General features: G+C 34.7%; 1 protein-coding gene across 1 annotated transcript in view; it reads left to right on the forward strand.

The window, feature by feature from the left end:
• Positions 1–18,267, forward strand: part of Smad5 (SMAD family member 5) — a 44,759-nt gene that overhangs the window by 9,226 nt on the left and 17,266 nt on the right. The window contains exon 2 of the mRNA XM_046468076.2: positions 12,125–12,695. Coding sequence (XP_046324032.1) covers positions 12,293–12,695 — 403 coding nt within the window. The 5' untranslated portion in view covers positions 12,125–12,292. The remainder of the gene's footprint in view (positions 1–12,124; positions 12,696–18,267) is intronic.

An 18,267-nucleotide genomic window follows, 5' to 3' on the forward strand; every position in this document is an offset into this window, starting at 1 on the left:
GAGCGCTCTACCGCTAAGCCACAATCCCAGTCCTCTAGTGAGGGTTTTAATATGGCTGAGGCACAGCTTCCTCTAGTTTTAAAATCTGTTTTTTTCCCTCTCTAGGAAATGTTTACTTTTACAGGTTCCTTATGTACTTTAACTTTCTCTTATTAAACAGGTATTTTGGAGCATATATATTACTAGCATGCAGTGATGAATTAAAACTGATATGGCTCTTAGAATTTACATTTTGTGGGGCAGATTAGGTGGATAAATATAAAAATATAGGTATAGCAAGAGCTACAAGGTAGAGGTATGAGATACATGTAATGGGAGGATTTCACCTAAAAAGGATGGTCTGGGAATGCTTCCTTAAGAGAAGTGGTGGCGGGGGGAGAGAAGGGGAAGGAAGGGGGGATTGATTTGTATTGTGGTAGATTCTTTTGTAATACATGGTATCTCTAAATTTTACAAGGTTTTCATTTATGGTTGAAGTAGTATTGCATTTCTTAGGGATTTCTATGTGATGTTATTGCTCAGTATAGGATTACATTGGAAGAAATTTAGAGACGCTAGCATCCATAGAGATTTCTAAATATTATTATCCAGGTTTTCTTTCTAGCACTTAGGTTTTTTTCTCTAAGAAATGAAAAAAATACGTTAATAAAAGTATTATCAGGTCAGGTCTTTATAAGTCAGAGGTAATTTATAGAAGGCCAAGATAAATGCAAATAATAGGTTCATAGTTACTAACTTTCATCCCCAATTTCTGACATAAGGAGTAGCAAATATTCCTGTCTGCTCTGCTCAGTTACTGATCCTCTGTGCTTCCTGTTCTTTCTCTAATGCTGTATCTCTGTTGGCTATCATATGGAAATAAGTCTTGGGTAAAGTTAAGTGATGTGCCAAAAGCCATATGAAGTTGTTTATTCTTTCTCTCTTCCCATTACTAAGAATTTAGAGATTATGGGTAGTACATTTAAGTGAAGTTCCTAGCATGTAGTATGCTTGATATGTAGTAAGAACCCAAAAAGTTTTGAAAAAAATTAAGTATCTACTGTGAAAGATTCAGTTCTCATATCTATTCATATGGTCCTTCAAATCAGCATATTTATTCTTTCTCACTTGAGCTTTAATTTTATGTCTTCATGAATGTATGTCAGTGCTTGCTTTTTTGTACCCCTCTGAACACATGACTGGTTTCCCTTTTTGGCCATAACTAGAACTTCCCTTTTTTGTAAGTTACATCGTTATTTCAGCTTTTAAACCTTTTCCTTTCTTCTTTGCCCTTTTTGATCACTAAGGTACTATCAATTGTTTATTTGTAATCCCTTCATATCTTTTCCTTTTCTGTCTCTACTGGTCTGTGTATCACTGCCCTGGTGTGTGTGTGTTCTTCTTATGGTTGGCTTACTACCACGTTTTCGATTTGCCCTCTTTGCCCACCTTGTTAGTCTTTTACTTGGTCATGCGTTGTTACCATTTTTGTCTTTTGAAATGTGTCTTTGAACTTATCTTCCTGATGATAAAGAACTGCACTGCCCATAGGATTACTTCTGTCAGTTTGAGGCTTTTGTATTCAGTTTTTCCCTGTTTGGCTTTGTTCTGTGGTGGTGCCCTTCCCTTTGGCTTCACGTCCATTTGGCTGATTGTCTCCTTTTAACTTGATTTTTCTTGCTCTTGTCCTTTTTCACTAAGTGGACTATGAATTATAGATTGTCATATTTCTATTTGGTATTCACTCTAAAAATTTGTGCTATTATGGTTAGTAGTTACCCATGCCTCATCTACAAGATCTTATTAAATTCTCTGCAGTGTATTTGTGTTAGGGGGTAGCAGAGGATATAGAGTTTATCTGAGGTAGGATGTAGAGTTTATCTGAGGTAGGATTTCTGCTAAGCCTCTGGTTTTTATCTGTTCCTGGCCACTTGCAGCCCAGTTAATGTCTTCTTAAGCAGTCTTATAAGTATATAATATTTTCTTTTTCACTTTACAGTGCTAATGGTTTAGTTGCTCTTCCTTCCTATTCCATTTATATATTGATGGTCCTCCTTGTTTCCTGGCTCATAGTTCCTGTAGCCTCTTCCCAAGTGACTAGACAATAAGAGTATCTTTTGTTAAAATATTTGGACTTTTTGTTTCTGCAACATTTGTGGTCTTATTTATGACAAGCTCTTTCAAACATACCTGAGCTTAGGACCTAATAACAATTGAATGAAGGGCCTTATTGATAGGGGAACCAGTCATGTGTTCAGAGAATTGGAATTTATAGCCCCATCTCCCAATCTTCCTGGGAGGATGAGGGGGAACTGAAGGTTAAATCAATTCCAGTGATGTAATAATTTGTGCCTAAATAATGGTTCCATGAGTTTACAGATAGCCAAACACATGAGGGCTTCCAGCAAGGTGGACAAGAACACATCTGTATGCTGGGAGGGTGGTATACCCCAACTACATGAGGATGGAAGCTCTGCTTGCAAGATTCTTCTAGACCTCATCCTGTGAACTCTCATCTGGCTGATAATTTATGTCCTCCTTTACAGCTGGCTTGGTGGCACATGCCTGTAATCCCTGCTGCTTGGGAGGCTGAGGCAGGAAGATTGCAAGTTCAAAGCCTGCCTTAGCGACTTAGCAAGGCCCTAAAGCAGCCTAGTTAGATAGACCCTTCTCTAAATAGAATATTAAAATGAGCTGGGAATGTGGCTCGGTGGTTAAGTGCCTCTGGGTTCAATCTCTGGTACTTTATAAATAAGTACAAGTAAGTGTTTCTCTGAGTTCTGTGAGTCACTCTAGAAAATTTGTGGACCTTCTGAAGCATAGTTAAAAAAAATCTCTTTTGAGTTTTCAGTTGTCATCAGAAAGAGGTAAGGGAGTCTTGTTGGCATGAGGCCTTCAACCTGTGGGATCTGAAGTATATGTGTCTTGGAGTATGGGGAAAACTCTTCCCTACATTTGGTTACTGAAGTGTTCTATGTTATAAGGTATAATAGGAGAAACAATTAGTTTTTCCGCTCATGCATTGATAGACCTGTCATTTCTACTAATTGACTTAGCTCAAATGAGAGAAGGTTGGGTTAAAAGTCCATTGATGTATTAAATCAATTTGAAAATAAGCACATTGAACTGTATTATTCTTGGTCTCTTAAACTTTATAAATTTATGTCAGTATACAATGATTTGGACATTTTGGAGAAGTCAAGGGATAGAACAGTAGGGAAGATCTTTTTTTTAAAAAAGTTATTTAAATAAAATCAGTTGATGCATAAGAGAATGAGGATGTGAGCCTTGCTGTAATATGAACAATTTAATTTTTTAAGTATAAACAACTTAATTGGGATATAATTCACATATTATACAGTCTGCCCACTTATAGTATACAAGTAAGAATTTTATGTTGTTGAATAATCACCATAATCAATTTTAGAATATTTTCATCTCTGAACAAAGAAACCCCATACCTATTAGTAGTCACTTCCCATTTTCTTCTTCCCCCACTCCCTGGCAACCATTAATCTATTTTCTGTGTCTGTGGATTTGTCTATTCTTAACATCACATCTCATAGCAATGGAATCATACAACATGTAGGCTTTTGTGATTGTCTTTAACATTTTTTAAGGTTTAATCATGGTGTAACATATATCAATACTTTCTTCATTTTGATTGTTGAATAACATTCCATAGTGTAGTAGCTGAATCTTTAAGAGAGGCTCTTTAAGGGAAGAATATTCATTGGCAAGAGACTTTCTTTTAGTAATACAGTTTGTGTAAGTGTGGGTTCTATAGCTGGACTCCCAGGGTTCAATTCCTAACTGTATTTCTTCCTTTCTAAACAAGTTAGCAAGTTATATTTAGTCTCCCTTTGCCTGTTTTCTCATCTGTAAAATGAGAATAATGCAATTTACCACATATGGCTGTTTTGAATTTAATGATTTTCAGTTTCTAAATGTTGTAAGGTCCTTAATGGTGTTTGGCATAGTGAGTGCTCAATAAATGTTAGCGGTTTTATAATTACTCTTATTATTATCAAAAGAATATTATGATTATTTTGCTTCAATAATTGATTTTTTTTAAGAAAGGAAGCTATTGAAATCTTTGATATGGCTATATTATTTTTTAAAAGTCAAATGTCCAAAAGTCTACCTCTGTAAGTGATCTTTTAAGGTTTATTGCCCTTTTTTCTCTTCAGTCAGTAGCAGTGCAGTCTATGTTCCATGCTTTTTTCATTACGTTTCCAGTACAGCATGGTAATAGAGGTTCATAATGATAACTGAGTCATTAGGAAAAAACTGCGCATTTAGGTCTTTGTGAACTAATGGCAATTGGTTAAGGAAGAAACTCATTTAAAATAAAATCATTTAAAATGTAGACCAACATTTCACACTAAATGATTAATAAAAGGTGTCTGATTGAAAGTTTTTCTTAACTAAATTTTGGGGAAAATATTTGGTTATAATTATAAACATTGTTACATTGAACAAAGAATGAATGAATCAAGTGTTAATGGATAGACTTAATTGTTCTCACAAAGAAGTTTGATAGCATGACATCCTTCGGTTTGACATCTGTGACATTAGCATTAAAATATTTTTACAAAAGTATTGTTAAAACATACATAGATTTTTTTCTCCAAGGACTTCTGTTAATCCTTTGATAGTCAAATTACTCTTATGACCTCCATAAAGAATAGCTTGCTAGTGTTAGTATAAAAGTAGTAGATCCAACATGATCCATATTCTTTGCACGTACAAACCCACTGTAGAAGTACCATTTATTAAGACCATGTGGCATCACACTCTTACATGTTGAGGGCAAAGGGGTTAAATAATGCTGGTATTTATGCTGCTGGTCGTGCCATGAATAATAAAGTCCTTTGTTCCTGACCCTGGAGACTCATGTCCTTAGTCTGTACCAAGAAACAGTAACAGACTAGCTTGATTGTTTATAAGTAAGTAAAATCAACATAAACACTATTTTACCATCATATTATAAATTTTATGAAACCTATTAGTTTTTGCAAAATTTACTATCATGGTTTATAAGCCATTATGTTGAAGGAGATACTCATTTTATAAATGATCATTCACTAGTCAATTTTAAATTTTTTTAAAAATTAAAGTATATTGTATAATGAGGTATACAAATCTTAAATGTATATAGCTTAATGAAGCTTTATGTATATAAACACTTATATCATCATCACCCAGATTAAGATATAGAAAATTTTTAGTGCCTTACAAGGCTTTCTTGGGATTCTTTTTAGTAGTATTATAGCATCTGATGACATAGGTTAGTTTTGTTTGTTTTTGAATATTATATAGATGGAATGATATAATCTGCAATCTTTCCTTCAGCATTGTATTTGTGAAATTGATCCATGTTTATGTTTGTTAGGGTTTTTTTTTTCTTGCCATGAAATTTTATATTTTACAAATTTATTGCCATGATTTATTTACCCACTATACTGTTGATGGATATTTGGGTTCCAGTTTGGAACTATTATAATAAATAAAAATGCTGTAAGCATGTACCTGTCTTTTGGGCAACAGTACTCATTTATGTTAAACATATACCTACGAATGGAATTAATGGGTTATAGAAATCTATGTTAGCATAAGTAGATATTGTCAAACAATTTTTGAAAGTGGCTAAGTTTTATTTCTGCCAACAATATATGAGAATCTCAGTTACTGTGTTTTATCACAAACATTTAATCTTTCTTTTTAAAGTATAGCCATTCTGGTAAATATGGAGTAATATCTCACTGTGTTTGTTTTGTGTGTGTGTGTGTGTGTGTGTGTGTTCTTTTTGCATTTGTATGATAATTAATGGTATTTAGCCCATTTTTCCATTTAATGACCATTTTGATATTTTCTTTTATGAAGTATCTGTTCAGATCTTTTGCCTGTTAACTAGTAAATTTTTGGGATGAATTTTGATTCCTTCTATAACTTTTTAAGTTGAAACTTAGATAATGAGTACTTGCACGAGTCACACATATCACTTACATAGTTTTGGAATGTATATAAAACCTTTTTAGGAAGAATTCCTTCAAACATGCATAAGATGCGTGCAGGATTTGACCCCTCTCCCAGTGGTAATTTTAAGAAAAGACTTGTTTTCAATATTAGGCTTGAAAATCTGATACTCATTGTTCTTTATAAAGCCAATCCTTTGAAGTTTGACTGATGGCATCCCATTTTTCCAAAATCGCTGGACTTTTCTTTGTTCACATTTTATTCGAACTCTTCCATGTTTACTTTTCTGAAATAACCATTGTATCTAGTTCTAGGCCTGTCTTTTTAACATTCTTTATCAGTGTTTACTTGTTGATCTTTTCACTGTTGAAAAATAGTTTTTTGTTATTATTTTAGTTCTCTGTGAAAAATTTTAAATGTTTCTCATTTTTACCTTGCGAAACTTGCAAATATAGTCATGATCTTTTCCCACGGAGTTTATCATTCATTTCTACTGACAAATATACCTGTGGAATGTTCTTATTTCTGTTAGTGGAATTTTCAATTATCTTAGTCACTTGCCTGCAAAAGCTCAAGTTCTCTCTAAGGTATACTCAATTTGGCCCTTGTATTAGTCAGATTCCCATCACCATAACAAAATATCTGAGGCAATTAGCTTATAAAGAGAAAAGTTTATTTTGGCTCATGGTTCTGGAGATTGCAATCAAGATTGAGTAGCCCAGTGCATTGGTCCTCTGGCAAGGGCAGTACATGGTAATGGGAGCATATGGTAGAGCAAACTACTTACCTCATGAGCCAGGAAATAGAGGAAAGATAGAAAGGGGTTGGAGTCCCTCAGTTTCCTTTTGGGGGGCACACTTCCATTGGCCTAAATACCTCCCACAAGGCCTTATCTTCCTTCCAAAGATTTCACATCCCAATAGCAACATTCTGGGAACCTTTAGCATGTGAGCCTTTGGGGGATATTCAATATTCAAACTATAGCAGTCTTTTTTTAATTATTATAACAAAATACCTGAGGCTAGGTAACATAAAACAAAAAGTTTATTTAGCTTCAGTTTTGGAGGCTGAAAGTCCTAACAGTATCATACTAGCTTTTGCAAGGCTCTCCCTGGCTATTTTATATCACAGCAGATGGCATCCTGGTGGAAGTGTATGTGAGAAGGAATGTTTATGTGGCATGACAGGAAGCCATAATGTGGGGAGGGTCCAGTTTTGCTCTTTTATAACAACTAGCTCTTGGGAGAACTAACTCAGGGTCTCACAGGAACTATCTTAGACCCTCTCAAGGACAATACCCCCAGTGACCTAATTACTTTCTACTACGTCCCACCTTTTAAAGTTTGTTGTTGTTTTACCTTGTACACTACCACATTGAAGACTAAGCTTCCGTGAAGACACACTCAAACCATATCCAAACCGTGGCAGCACCTGATAGAAAAATCAATGACTGTTCATTAAAGTACGCAGTTCAGTGCATGGAATAATGCCAGGTACTCCAGACTCTTGGAAGGATTTTGTATTCCATTTGAGGAAGTAGATAAGTTCTTATCAATGTCTTCTTAGCCATAGCCATAGTAACTTCTTTAGGGTAGGGTAGCGCTGAAACTCTTCATAGGAAGGGCTGGATTTGAGCTTATCATTAAGGATAACTAAGATTTCTCTTGGAAGATACAGATAAGCAGACAAGTTATAGGAATTGGGCTGATCAGAAGGTGGATACATATAGTGATACAGTGATGAGTGGTTAGATTGTGAATAAATTCATCCAGTCTCTTAAGTCTTGGCTCTTCCCTCTGAATGGTAATGATCATTATTCGTGTTCGAATAGCACTCTTCAGTTTATAAAGTATGTATCATATATACATTACTACTTTATTGTTTCAACATTTTAGTGACTTTGAAATGACCCTCTCTAGATACCTAGTCCTGCCCTTAGTGAAGGGTAGAATCTGATCTCCTCTCTGCTTTCATTATACTATTTTTTAAAATCAAAACTAGTGGGTTTTTGAATTTTGAAATACTTAAAGGGTTTTTTTCTTACTTTTCTATAAATTTATCACAATAGATGATTTGCCTATTCAAATCTAGTTTAAAAAAACAACTAAAGATTTTTCTATCTTCATCCTTCTGTCCCTGCTCACTGGAGACAATTAGTATTTAGTATAAGGTTAGTGTGTGTCATTTCTATCCATATTTTTATTCTCTCATTATATATGTACATATCTATAATGACAATTTTTATTTTAAATTTTATATACATTATGTATGGTTGCTCCTTCATATCCACAGGTTTTGTACTGATAAATACCACTAATGTAAACAATATTACAAAAAAATTATGCCCTTACTGAATTTGTACAGACTTTTTCATTATTCCCTAAACAATACAGTATAACCACTATTTAATAGCATTTACATGAGGTATTAAGTATTATAGACAATTTGGAGATGAGGAAGTATTATTTGGATGTGCATAGGTTATATGCAGATGCTATACCATTTTATATAAGGAACTTGAACATTCTAGGATTTTGGTATCCCTAGCCCCTTTTATTTTATTTTGAGACAGTGTCTTGCCAAGTTGCCCAGGCTGGCCTTGAACTTCAAATCCTTGAACTTCCTGAGTAGCTGGGATTACAAGGATGGGCCACTGCCTCTGGCTGGTGGTGTCCACATATTTTTGCAAGTTGCTTCTTTTTACTCACTGGTTTATATTTTATAAATAGACAATACTCTTGGTCCAGGAGATCTGATGGTGGGTAGTGAAGATAAGATTATCTCCCTACTAACATTTCAGTGGTGAAGACAGTGTAAATAAATAAAATTGATACTATGGTATCAGGTTTTTTAGGGTAAATGTTATGAGGGATGGACAGGGTTGGGATAGGGTTTTGTGAAGTGGAGTGAAATCTATTTTTGATAAAGTGGTCAGGGAATTTCTCTTTCAGGAGTTGTCATGTGAGCAAATGAATTAATTGAGAAAATGAGCCATGTTAAGATCTGGGAAAAGAGAATTCCACAGGAGGGAATATCAAGTGCAGAGGCCTTGAAGTAGAAATAACCTTAGAGTCCTTGAGAAATGGAAAGAAGTCAAGTGTAGTTAAGTGTAGAGTTAACTGGAAGAATGGTTATGAAATGAGATTGGAAGAAGAAGCCAGGGGCCAGATCATGTAGGTCCTATAAAATAATATAAGGAGTTTAGATTTTGAGTGTCATGAGAAGCCACTAGATGATTCTTTTGAGCAGGGAAATGTTATGCTTTGTCCTACTAATTGAATTAATTTTACACTGAAATTTTGTGTTGTAGAGAAGAATGTGGAAACTCTAGATAAAGATCTGCATCTAATATGGAAAGATCTTAAAGATAAATTTCAACACTTTTTTTTGCACTTTTTTTCAGAATGCAACTACTTATGTAAAGAAAAATATACATTCACATTTGCTTATTTATGTAATATTTCTTTGGAAGGACATTAAAGGCAAATAAAAGGGATGACCTATGAGATGGGGAACTGATGATAGAGAGAATGGGGAGGAGAAATCAGATCACAGTTCACTTTTTATGTGTCAACAGAATATATTAAAATCATGCAGAAAAGTGTTCCTATAATTAGTACCCAACCAGTTGAATTTTCACAAACTGAAATCTTACATATAACCATCTAGAACTATAAGCACAAACTGTATCAGGATAGTAGAAATCCCTCAGATTCTCTAATAATTGTTACTCCCTTTGTAGGACCACCATCATATTAACCTCTACTAGTAGGCATTTTTTTTAACTTGGTTTTTGTACCAGTGAGCACTCTTAATTTCATTCTGTTACTATAATTTGATTGTAGATACTGTTTTTATTTTAGCACTATTTAAATAATGCCTTAATAGGCTCTTGTTGGTAAAAGGTTAAAACAGTAGAGAAGTATATGGAACAAGGTATACAGGACCCCTTTCTTCTGCCTCTTCCCAGAGATAAGTGCAATGAATAATTTAGTACATAGCCTTCTGGTGCGTATTCTCTGTTTATATACACAATTAACTTTTTTTCCCCATATTTTGAATGATGATGATAATAGATGAATAGTTAACATTTATTAGGTACTTTCTATGCACCCTGCATAGTTGTAATTTAGATGGGGAAACAAGGAGAAATACCTTCCCTAAAAGTTACAGTATCTATGTTATTCTAATGGTTGTATAGCATTTTTATACTATATCTCATTTAAACTTAGTTGATCGTATTGTTTCTATAATCACTTAGATTATTGTTTCTATAATCATTTAGAATGAGCTGTGTATTCTGAATTGTGGTTTTTAAGTTCCTCTCATGTCTCTCCCTCTTTCTCTCTCTCTCTCTCTCTCTCTCTCTCACACACACACACACACACACACACACACACCCCTTCTGTCTAGACCCCACTGTGATTTTGTATTCCTCAATAAGATCTCAGTCATCAGACTTTTTTTTCTTCTCTGTGGTCAGGAAATGCTCTGTTTATGTCTGCCTGATTTTTTTTTTTTTTTTTTTTTTTGTTAGTGTCTCTTTGCCTTTGGAATTTCTTTTCTCATCTGAGGCAAACATTGCCTTTACTTTCTGATCCCAGTTGGATTTTGTCCTACATCCTCAATGTAACTATGACTGAGATCAGCTCTTCTTATAGCTCCTTTATATATGCCTGTTACTGAAAAATATGCTTTTTCTTGTTATATCTCTAGTTTAATGTAGCCAGGTTTGCTTGCCTGGCAAAAACATCCTACACAGGATCCTGACATTAGAAGTATATCTTTAGTTTCTTGTACCCCTCTCCCATGGTTACAGCTTAGCAGTATGGACAGCCACTGCTATTAGTCACCACCATCAGCAGGCAGAACAATTCCTGGCACTTACAGGCTCTCAGCATGTATATGCTGAATGAATTAACCTGTTGGTTCTTAAGAAGAAACCTATTTGGTGTGACTTTTTCTTTTTTCTTTTTTTTTTTAAGCTCCATAATGGCTGATCATAGTATATGGCACATAATAAGCAACCAGTAATTATTCCTGATGTTTAACTCAGTTGTTTTTTTTTTTTTTTTGGTGTGTGTGTGTATGTGTGTGTGTATGTGTGTGTGTGTTTACCTGGTTTTAACTGAGTGCATGTATTCTTTTCTGGGAAGATATGGTCCATCCTAGAACAATCTTGACTATAGAATTTGCTAGCATTTGTCAAAGGCTACAGCATTAGTTGGTAAAATGGCACAAGAAAGGAAGTATCTTTTATTACTGACATTCTTTTTTTAAATGTTTCACTAAGTGCATGTTGACTGTAGTTGGTTGTATAGTGATGTACAGGGATTTTACCCACTCTTAGCAGTAGAACGCCACTGTGTATCACTTGCTCTTGTCATCACCAAGAACTTTTAGTGGGTCAGAATGGTATTTTGCATGGAGCATCTTCACTAACTAATATGCATAAAATATATAAGCCAGTAGAAATTATAAAATATAAACTTCTTTGGGTTGAATCATATATTTAATCTCTCTAAATCTCTTTAGCATTCTTAGTTTTAAAAATAGACACTTTTCACTTTCTGGCAGTTATATGTACTATGACTGATTTGAGAGTTTGGTACATATTATGACAACTTTTAATATAATTTGCATCTGATAATGTGACTTGAATAATCTCAGCTTCTCTGGTAGAGTGTCACTGGGTTCACTCCTTAGTATCACCAAAAACAAACAAAAACTTTAGGGAATTTTGATTACCTCAGGACATGTCATGTTCAGAATTGACAGCATGTAACATATATGAATTTTGGTGAAGGAAAGAACTTCATAAGCAAATCTTAGAGGACTCTTTTAGGCCTTAGTAGCTTGACCAAAGGAAATAGAGTCTTTTTGTTTTGTTTTTGATAAGATATAGAAAGTAAAGTAGCCTGTTTTTACTCTTTGTTATGGTATGTCATTGTCAGTCGATTAATTATTTGTTCATGCTGTGAAGAAGGAAGTAAGAAGTCACAGAACCTTTAGAGAAAATTTCTTCTTCTAGATTTATGTTTTTTGTTTTACTTTGTAATGCTTTTCTGTTCTTAGTGACAAATAACACATTTTTCAGTTATATTGACTTAAATATATGTAAATAGAATTGGTTTAAATTAGGATCCTTTCCTGCTTTCTCTTTTAGGACTTGAACCAATGAAAGAAGCATATGGCACTTGTGAAGATAAATGTCACTCCTCCTTCTTTAATTGGACCTTCTGCTTAGGACCTGTATGTGACTTTTCACCTGTGATCTGTTCTTTCAGTAGCTACTGACTTTGATTACAGGAAGGTCTCTGAAGATTTGTATCAAATGACGTCAATGGCCAGCTTGTTTTCTTTTACTAGTCCAGCAGTGAAGCGATTGTTGGGCTGGAAACAAGGTGATGAGGAGGAAAAATGGGCAGAAAAGGCAGTCGATGCTTTGGTGAAAAAACTGAAAAAGAAAAAGGGTGCCATGGAGGAACTGGAGAAAGCCTTGAGCAGTCCAGGACAGCCGAGCAAATGTGTCACTATTCCCAGATCTTTAGATGGACGCCTACAGGTTTCTCACAGGAAGGGCTTACCCCATGTTATATATTGTCGTGTTTGGCGCTGGCCTGATTTGCAGAGTCATCATGAACTAAAGCCATTGGATATTTGTGAATTTCCTTTTGGATCTAAGCAAAAAGAAGTTTGTATCAACCCTTACCATTATAAGAGAGTGGAGAGTCCAGGTAGGTTTTATTGTCCTGAGAATAATTAAAAACAAAACTAAAAAGGAAAAAACAAAACAAAAAAACATGTCTCTGGCTGATTAGTGTATAATTAGTTTATTAATTGAAAGGTTCTATTGACCTTGTGTTGCCTTTTTAAAGATTTAATGTGGGAGGGATACTGGATTTACTTTTTTTATATATATAAGTGATATAACTCTCAAATGGCTTGTTCTGATTCTTTGTTCACTGTAAACACCTATATATACACTTAGATGATCTGCCTTTCTCATATGTACTAGATCTTGTTCCTTTTGGTCTATTCAAGAATTTTGTTCCAACGATATCATCCGTCTTCCCAGCATCATATTGTCCTCTACCAGACTATTTCTGATAACATATAATCATGTTACCACCCATCCTAAAATAAGAGTTAAAAAAGAATTCCTGTCCTGACCTCATTCACACACTCCTATTCCTTATCTATTGCATTTTCTTCTGGTCTTATAAAAATTCTCCATTTTCATTATCTGTACATTTTATTTTTCCTTCTTTCTTGTTACTTTTCCAGTTAGTCTTTCTTCCCTACTATTGAATGTGTCACCATCACTAGTGACTGCCTTTTTACAAATTAAGGTTGTTTCTTGGTCTTACTTCCTTCTCATAGTTTGGCATAGTTGGTCTTCTGCCCTCCTATTCAAAACTTTTTCTCTTTGACTTTCAAGACACTACTTTCTCCTGATTCTCCTATCTCACTATCCTTGTTCAGTCTCTTTGATGCCTTATTCTACTGTTTCTTAGGACTTAGTACTTGGATCTTTTCTCCATCTGTGTTCTATCATAAATGCTGTCATGCATTAAGTACCTCATGTTTGTTAAGTCATCTGTAAGCTGATGCTTACATTTTGAACTCCAGTGTCAACTTCTCCCTTAGTTTTAGACTTATACATCCAGTTATCTACTTGACATCTCCCCTTAAATGTCTAATAAACATTGACTTTTGATTTTTTTCCCCCTATTAAATCATTTTTTCTCCTGTTTCTCTATTGAAGTGCATGGCAATATTCATGTAATTACTGTTGTCTAAGCCTAAGTTCATTTTTATTCTTAAGTCCTATATTTGAGCTATGAGCAAATGCTGTTTACTGTACCTTCAAAATATATCTTGATATTATCACCTCTTACCATCTGTAAGCACTACTTTAAAACAGATTGTCATCATCTCTCAACTTAGTACTCTTCTAATTGTTCTCTCTCCTTTCCCCTCAACCCATTATATTTTCTATGTGGCAGCCAGAGTGACCTTTAAAACAGCATATGTCAAATCATGTCAGTCCCTACTAAAAACTCTTTAAAGGCTTTCTGTCACACTTAGAGCAGGTCTCATGACCTGTCCTCAGACTTCTGTTCCTTGGACTTGTCTACTCCTGTTTCCAGGCATTATATATTGCCTTTTCTTCTAAAGGACTCTCCCCTTGTCATATTTTTGTGGCATGCTTTCTCACTCTATTTAGTACTTGCTCCAAAAGCACCATCACTTGTTGACTGTTAGGTATTTATTTTGTTTACTGACTGACATAAGTAGTGTCTTCCTTAGTCTCATTCATTACTGCATCCCCGGTGTCTAGAGTAACATTTCCAGCACTTAGTAGGTGCTACTCTGTATTTTTTTTTGGGGGGGGTAAGGAATGAATTACCTAAACTGACGTTTTAGTTCATTTATTGCTGCTACAACAATACCACAGACTGGGTAAATTATAAACAATAGAAAGTTATGGGGGCTGGGGTTGTGGCTCAGTGGTAGAGTACTTGCCTGGCACATGTGAAGCACTGGGTTCGATCCTCAGCACCGCATTAAAAAAAATAATAAAATAAAGTTATACACACACACACACACACAAAGTTTTAAAAAAAAGTTATTCAGCTCATGGTTCTGGAGACTGGAAAGTCCCATGGTGAGGGGCTGTCTCTGGTGAGGGTCTTCTGATAGCATCATATGATGGCAGAATAGCAAGCTAGCATAAGTGAGGCAGGGGAGAAGACAGAGGGGGCTGTACTTAAAACAGAATCAATTCTCATGATAAATAACCCACTCCTGAATTACCTCTTATCAGGCTTCACCTCCCAACACTGTTATATTGGGGATTAAGTTTCCAACATGTGAATTTTGGGGACATATTGAAACCACAGTAGCTAAGATAGTAGCTGAGTGCATTAGTTATCAATTGCTATACAACAAATTACTACAGATGTAGTAGCTTAACACATTTATTACCTCACAGTTTGTGGATGAGCATCTAGTCATAGTTTAGCTGGCTTTTTGCAAGCCTCTAATGAAAGTGTTGGTCAGGGCTGAGGTCTTATCAAAAGTTCAGATGGGGAAGGCTCTGTTTCCATGGTCACTGTAATTGTTAACAGAATTCAGTAGTCCTTGCAAGCTGTTGGACCCTTGCTGATCATCAACAAGAGATTGCCTTCAGTTGCCTACCATATGTGCATCTGCATAAGTAGTTTACATTTATGGCAGCTTCTTCCTGAAAGAATGGCATTATGTTTTTATGGAATGTAATCACATACCTCCTGTCATTTTGCCATATTCTTTTGGTTAGAAGCAAATCACAGTCATCCTTACACTCAAGATTTACCCAAGAACATGAATAATCAAAGGCAGGAATCATGGTGGCCATCTCAGAGTCTGTTCACCACACTACAGATAACATAAACCCAGTGTAGTAGAAAGACCAAAAGTAACATTGAACGTGGAAACTAGTAAAAAGAATAGAAGTGATTGTCCTGTCAGGGAAATTCCAACTTGAGAGCGTTAGAGCTGCTATTTGATATTTGAGATGATCTTCAATTTCTCATGGAGTCCCAGGAAAGCTGCAGCCTGAAGGAATTGATGAAGAAAGGAAAATGGGAAGATTTCATAGAGATGTCTGCAAAACTCTCAAGTCTACATATTTGCTAATAGTAAGTCTAGTAAGTGTGTTACTTCCATAGCCAGGGTGTGACTGCTACCAGAAGAAGTTTTTGTTTCTTTAAGAATCCATTTTTCTCAGCTACAATCATTCTATAGAAAGAGCAAAAGCATACCTCTGATACTTTTAAAAACACTAGAGATCACCTATCTTGCTAGATGGAATGTTAAGAAAACCAATTTTTGGAATACATGCCTGTAATCCTAGCTACTCAGGAGGCTGAGGCAGGAAGATTGCAAGTTTGAGGCTAGCCTAGATGAATTTGTGAGATCCTGTCTGGGGGGGAAAAAAGATTGGTGATATAGTGTAGAGGCAGAACTGGTTTAATCCCCAGTATCACTAGCAAACAAACAAAAACAATAAAAAAGAAAAACAACAACAACAACAAAACATTATTTGGACCCAAGTTCATCCGAGCATCTTGGAGGGTGGAGGAGGTGGCAGATTGGCCCAGTTCCAAGCACAAGATGATCACTTCATACAACTGTCTTACTAAAGTAGTATTAGTGTTTATGGACTAGGTGGTTTTCAAACCCTATGAGGTTATTCCTTCATAGAATTAGAAAAGGGTACTAACATTTTAGACCCCTATGAGTGTATAAATTTATAGATAAAGAAACTTAAAATTGAAAGTAAAGTAACATAGAGGATCACCCACTAGCTGGTATACGGTATATTGCACAAAGGTAAAAATTATGGAAGATAGTTGGGAGGTGTTGCATACTAATTAAGATTGTGGGTTCTGGAGCTAGACTTTCTGGATTTGAATTCTGGTTTTACTCCATACTACCAATATGAATTCAAGCAATTTACATAAACTTTCTGTGAAATTAATCTAGGTAATTATAAAATAGGAATAGTACTACTCACCACCCAGAATTGTTATGAGGATTAGATGATTGAATGCATGAACATGTATTTAAATTAAAACATCATGTGATTCAGAATGGATTTCAAATTAAATAGTGATTCTAGAATAATACATTCTGAAAATAGAACATGGGGGAAATGGCAGAGAAAAAATTTCAAAGGAATACTATTGCTCAAGCAATTGTAGTGGCTCATTGACCATGTAATCAGAACAAGGGATTGAAAAAGATTTACACATGAAATCTTAGGAAAGCATGGGTAAAAAAAAAGATTCTGAAAGCTTCCAGAGAGAAAAATTTAGGGCATCTACAAAGGATTGGAAATCAGAACATTGGATGTCTCAGTGCAATTTGGAATTCTAAAGAAAATGAAGCAGTGCCCTCAAAATTCAGAGGGATAAAAGTTATCTGGAATTCTGTCTGCAAACAGAAAACTTTTTTTTCCAGGTATTTTTTATATATAAAAATTTCTTATCCTTTCTTAGGAAACTAATAAGATGAGGCCCAGGAAATGGGATCCAATCCTACAGGAGGGAAGGTTTATGGGAATCTTGAGTAGCAACCAATCCAGGTTGGAGCAAAAGGGAAGAAAGACTCAAAGGAAAACATGAAATTAATAAATTATTTGATGATTGTGCTGTATGAAAAATAATATTGATAGGCATTTGGCAGACCTGATGGAATACTGAAATTAGTGGTACACACTTAAAATTAAGCAAATAAAGGATCAAGGCAATACTTAACTTTAATAAAAGCACTGTTTGAGTTGAAATCACAGAACACTTGGCTCAACAATGTTTAATATATATGCATATATATACGCACACATATATACTAAATATAAACACTGGATATTTATCACAGTTTTTTATGACAGTTGTGGGGAAGGGAAATGGGAATGGAATAAAACAAGAAAGCTGCCTCATTTGCTACAAGAGCAAGTCTACAAATAATGTCTTGACAAATCAGTAATAGCAATATGTTATTTAGCAGTGCACAAAATAAATATCAGAAGAAATGGTTTAATATCTAAATTTGTTATTTATGGAAACAATATGGGAGACGGCTAGAAATTGCTGTTTTGTTATAATCTTATCATTTTTATATGTTTATGCTGTAGTCTTTATAAACTCCACATATTATTTTGGAATAATAAAATAGCTTTAAAAATTTATGTATGCACATAATATAAAAATAAGGGAAGCCAGTGATTTTATTTATGCCTTTAGTTAAAAAAAAAAAAAAAAAAAAAAAAAACAGCAAAGGAACCTTTAGTAGAACTGAATTCTGTATTTCACGAAGTCCTTTTAACTAGATAAGAAAATTTCTTGCTGTCATTTAATGCCCTTCTTTCCAATGGTGGTTGCCCCATCATTCTGAAAGGAGAACAACAGTAGAAAAAAAAATGTTGTAGTCAATGTTAACTGTATATTTACAGCACGAATTCAGTAAAATGAAAAACCAGTACAAATGGTGAGCATTTGATTTGTTGTATGTATCCCAACTTCCTGGAGGGGGAAGTATGAAGCTGAAAAACAAACCAGTTTTGTTTGTACAAAATGATATCAAAATCAGTGAGATTTTTCTGAATGAAAAATTACACTGACAAATATAGGAAAGTTATTAAAAGAGATGAATTCTCATTTAAGAATATGAAGAATCAGGTTTTAGTTTCCTATAGGAAAAAGTAAGTAATGAGGTGTTTGAATGTTGTTTTGATCACATAGGTCTTTAGAGAAAATGAAC

This window comes from Marmota monax, unplaced genomic scaffold (assembly GCF_021218885.2).
Source record: "Marmota monax isolate L192 unplaced genomic scaffold, Marmota_monax_Labrador192_F-V1.1 WCK01_AAM20220418_F8-fsc00196, whole genome shotgun sequence".
NCBI lineage: Eukaryota > Metazoa > Chordata > Mammalia > Rodentia > Sciuridae > Marmota > Marmota monax.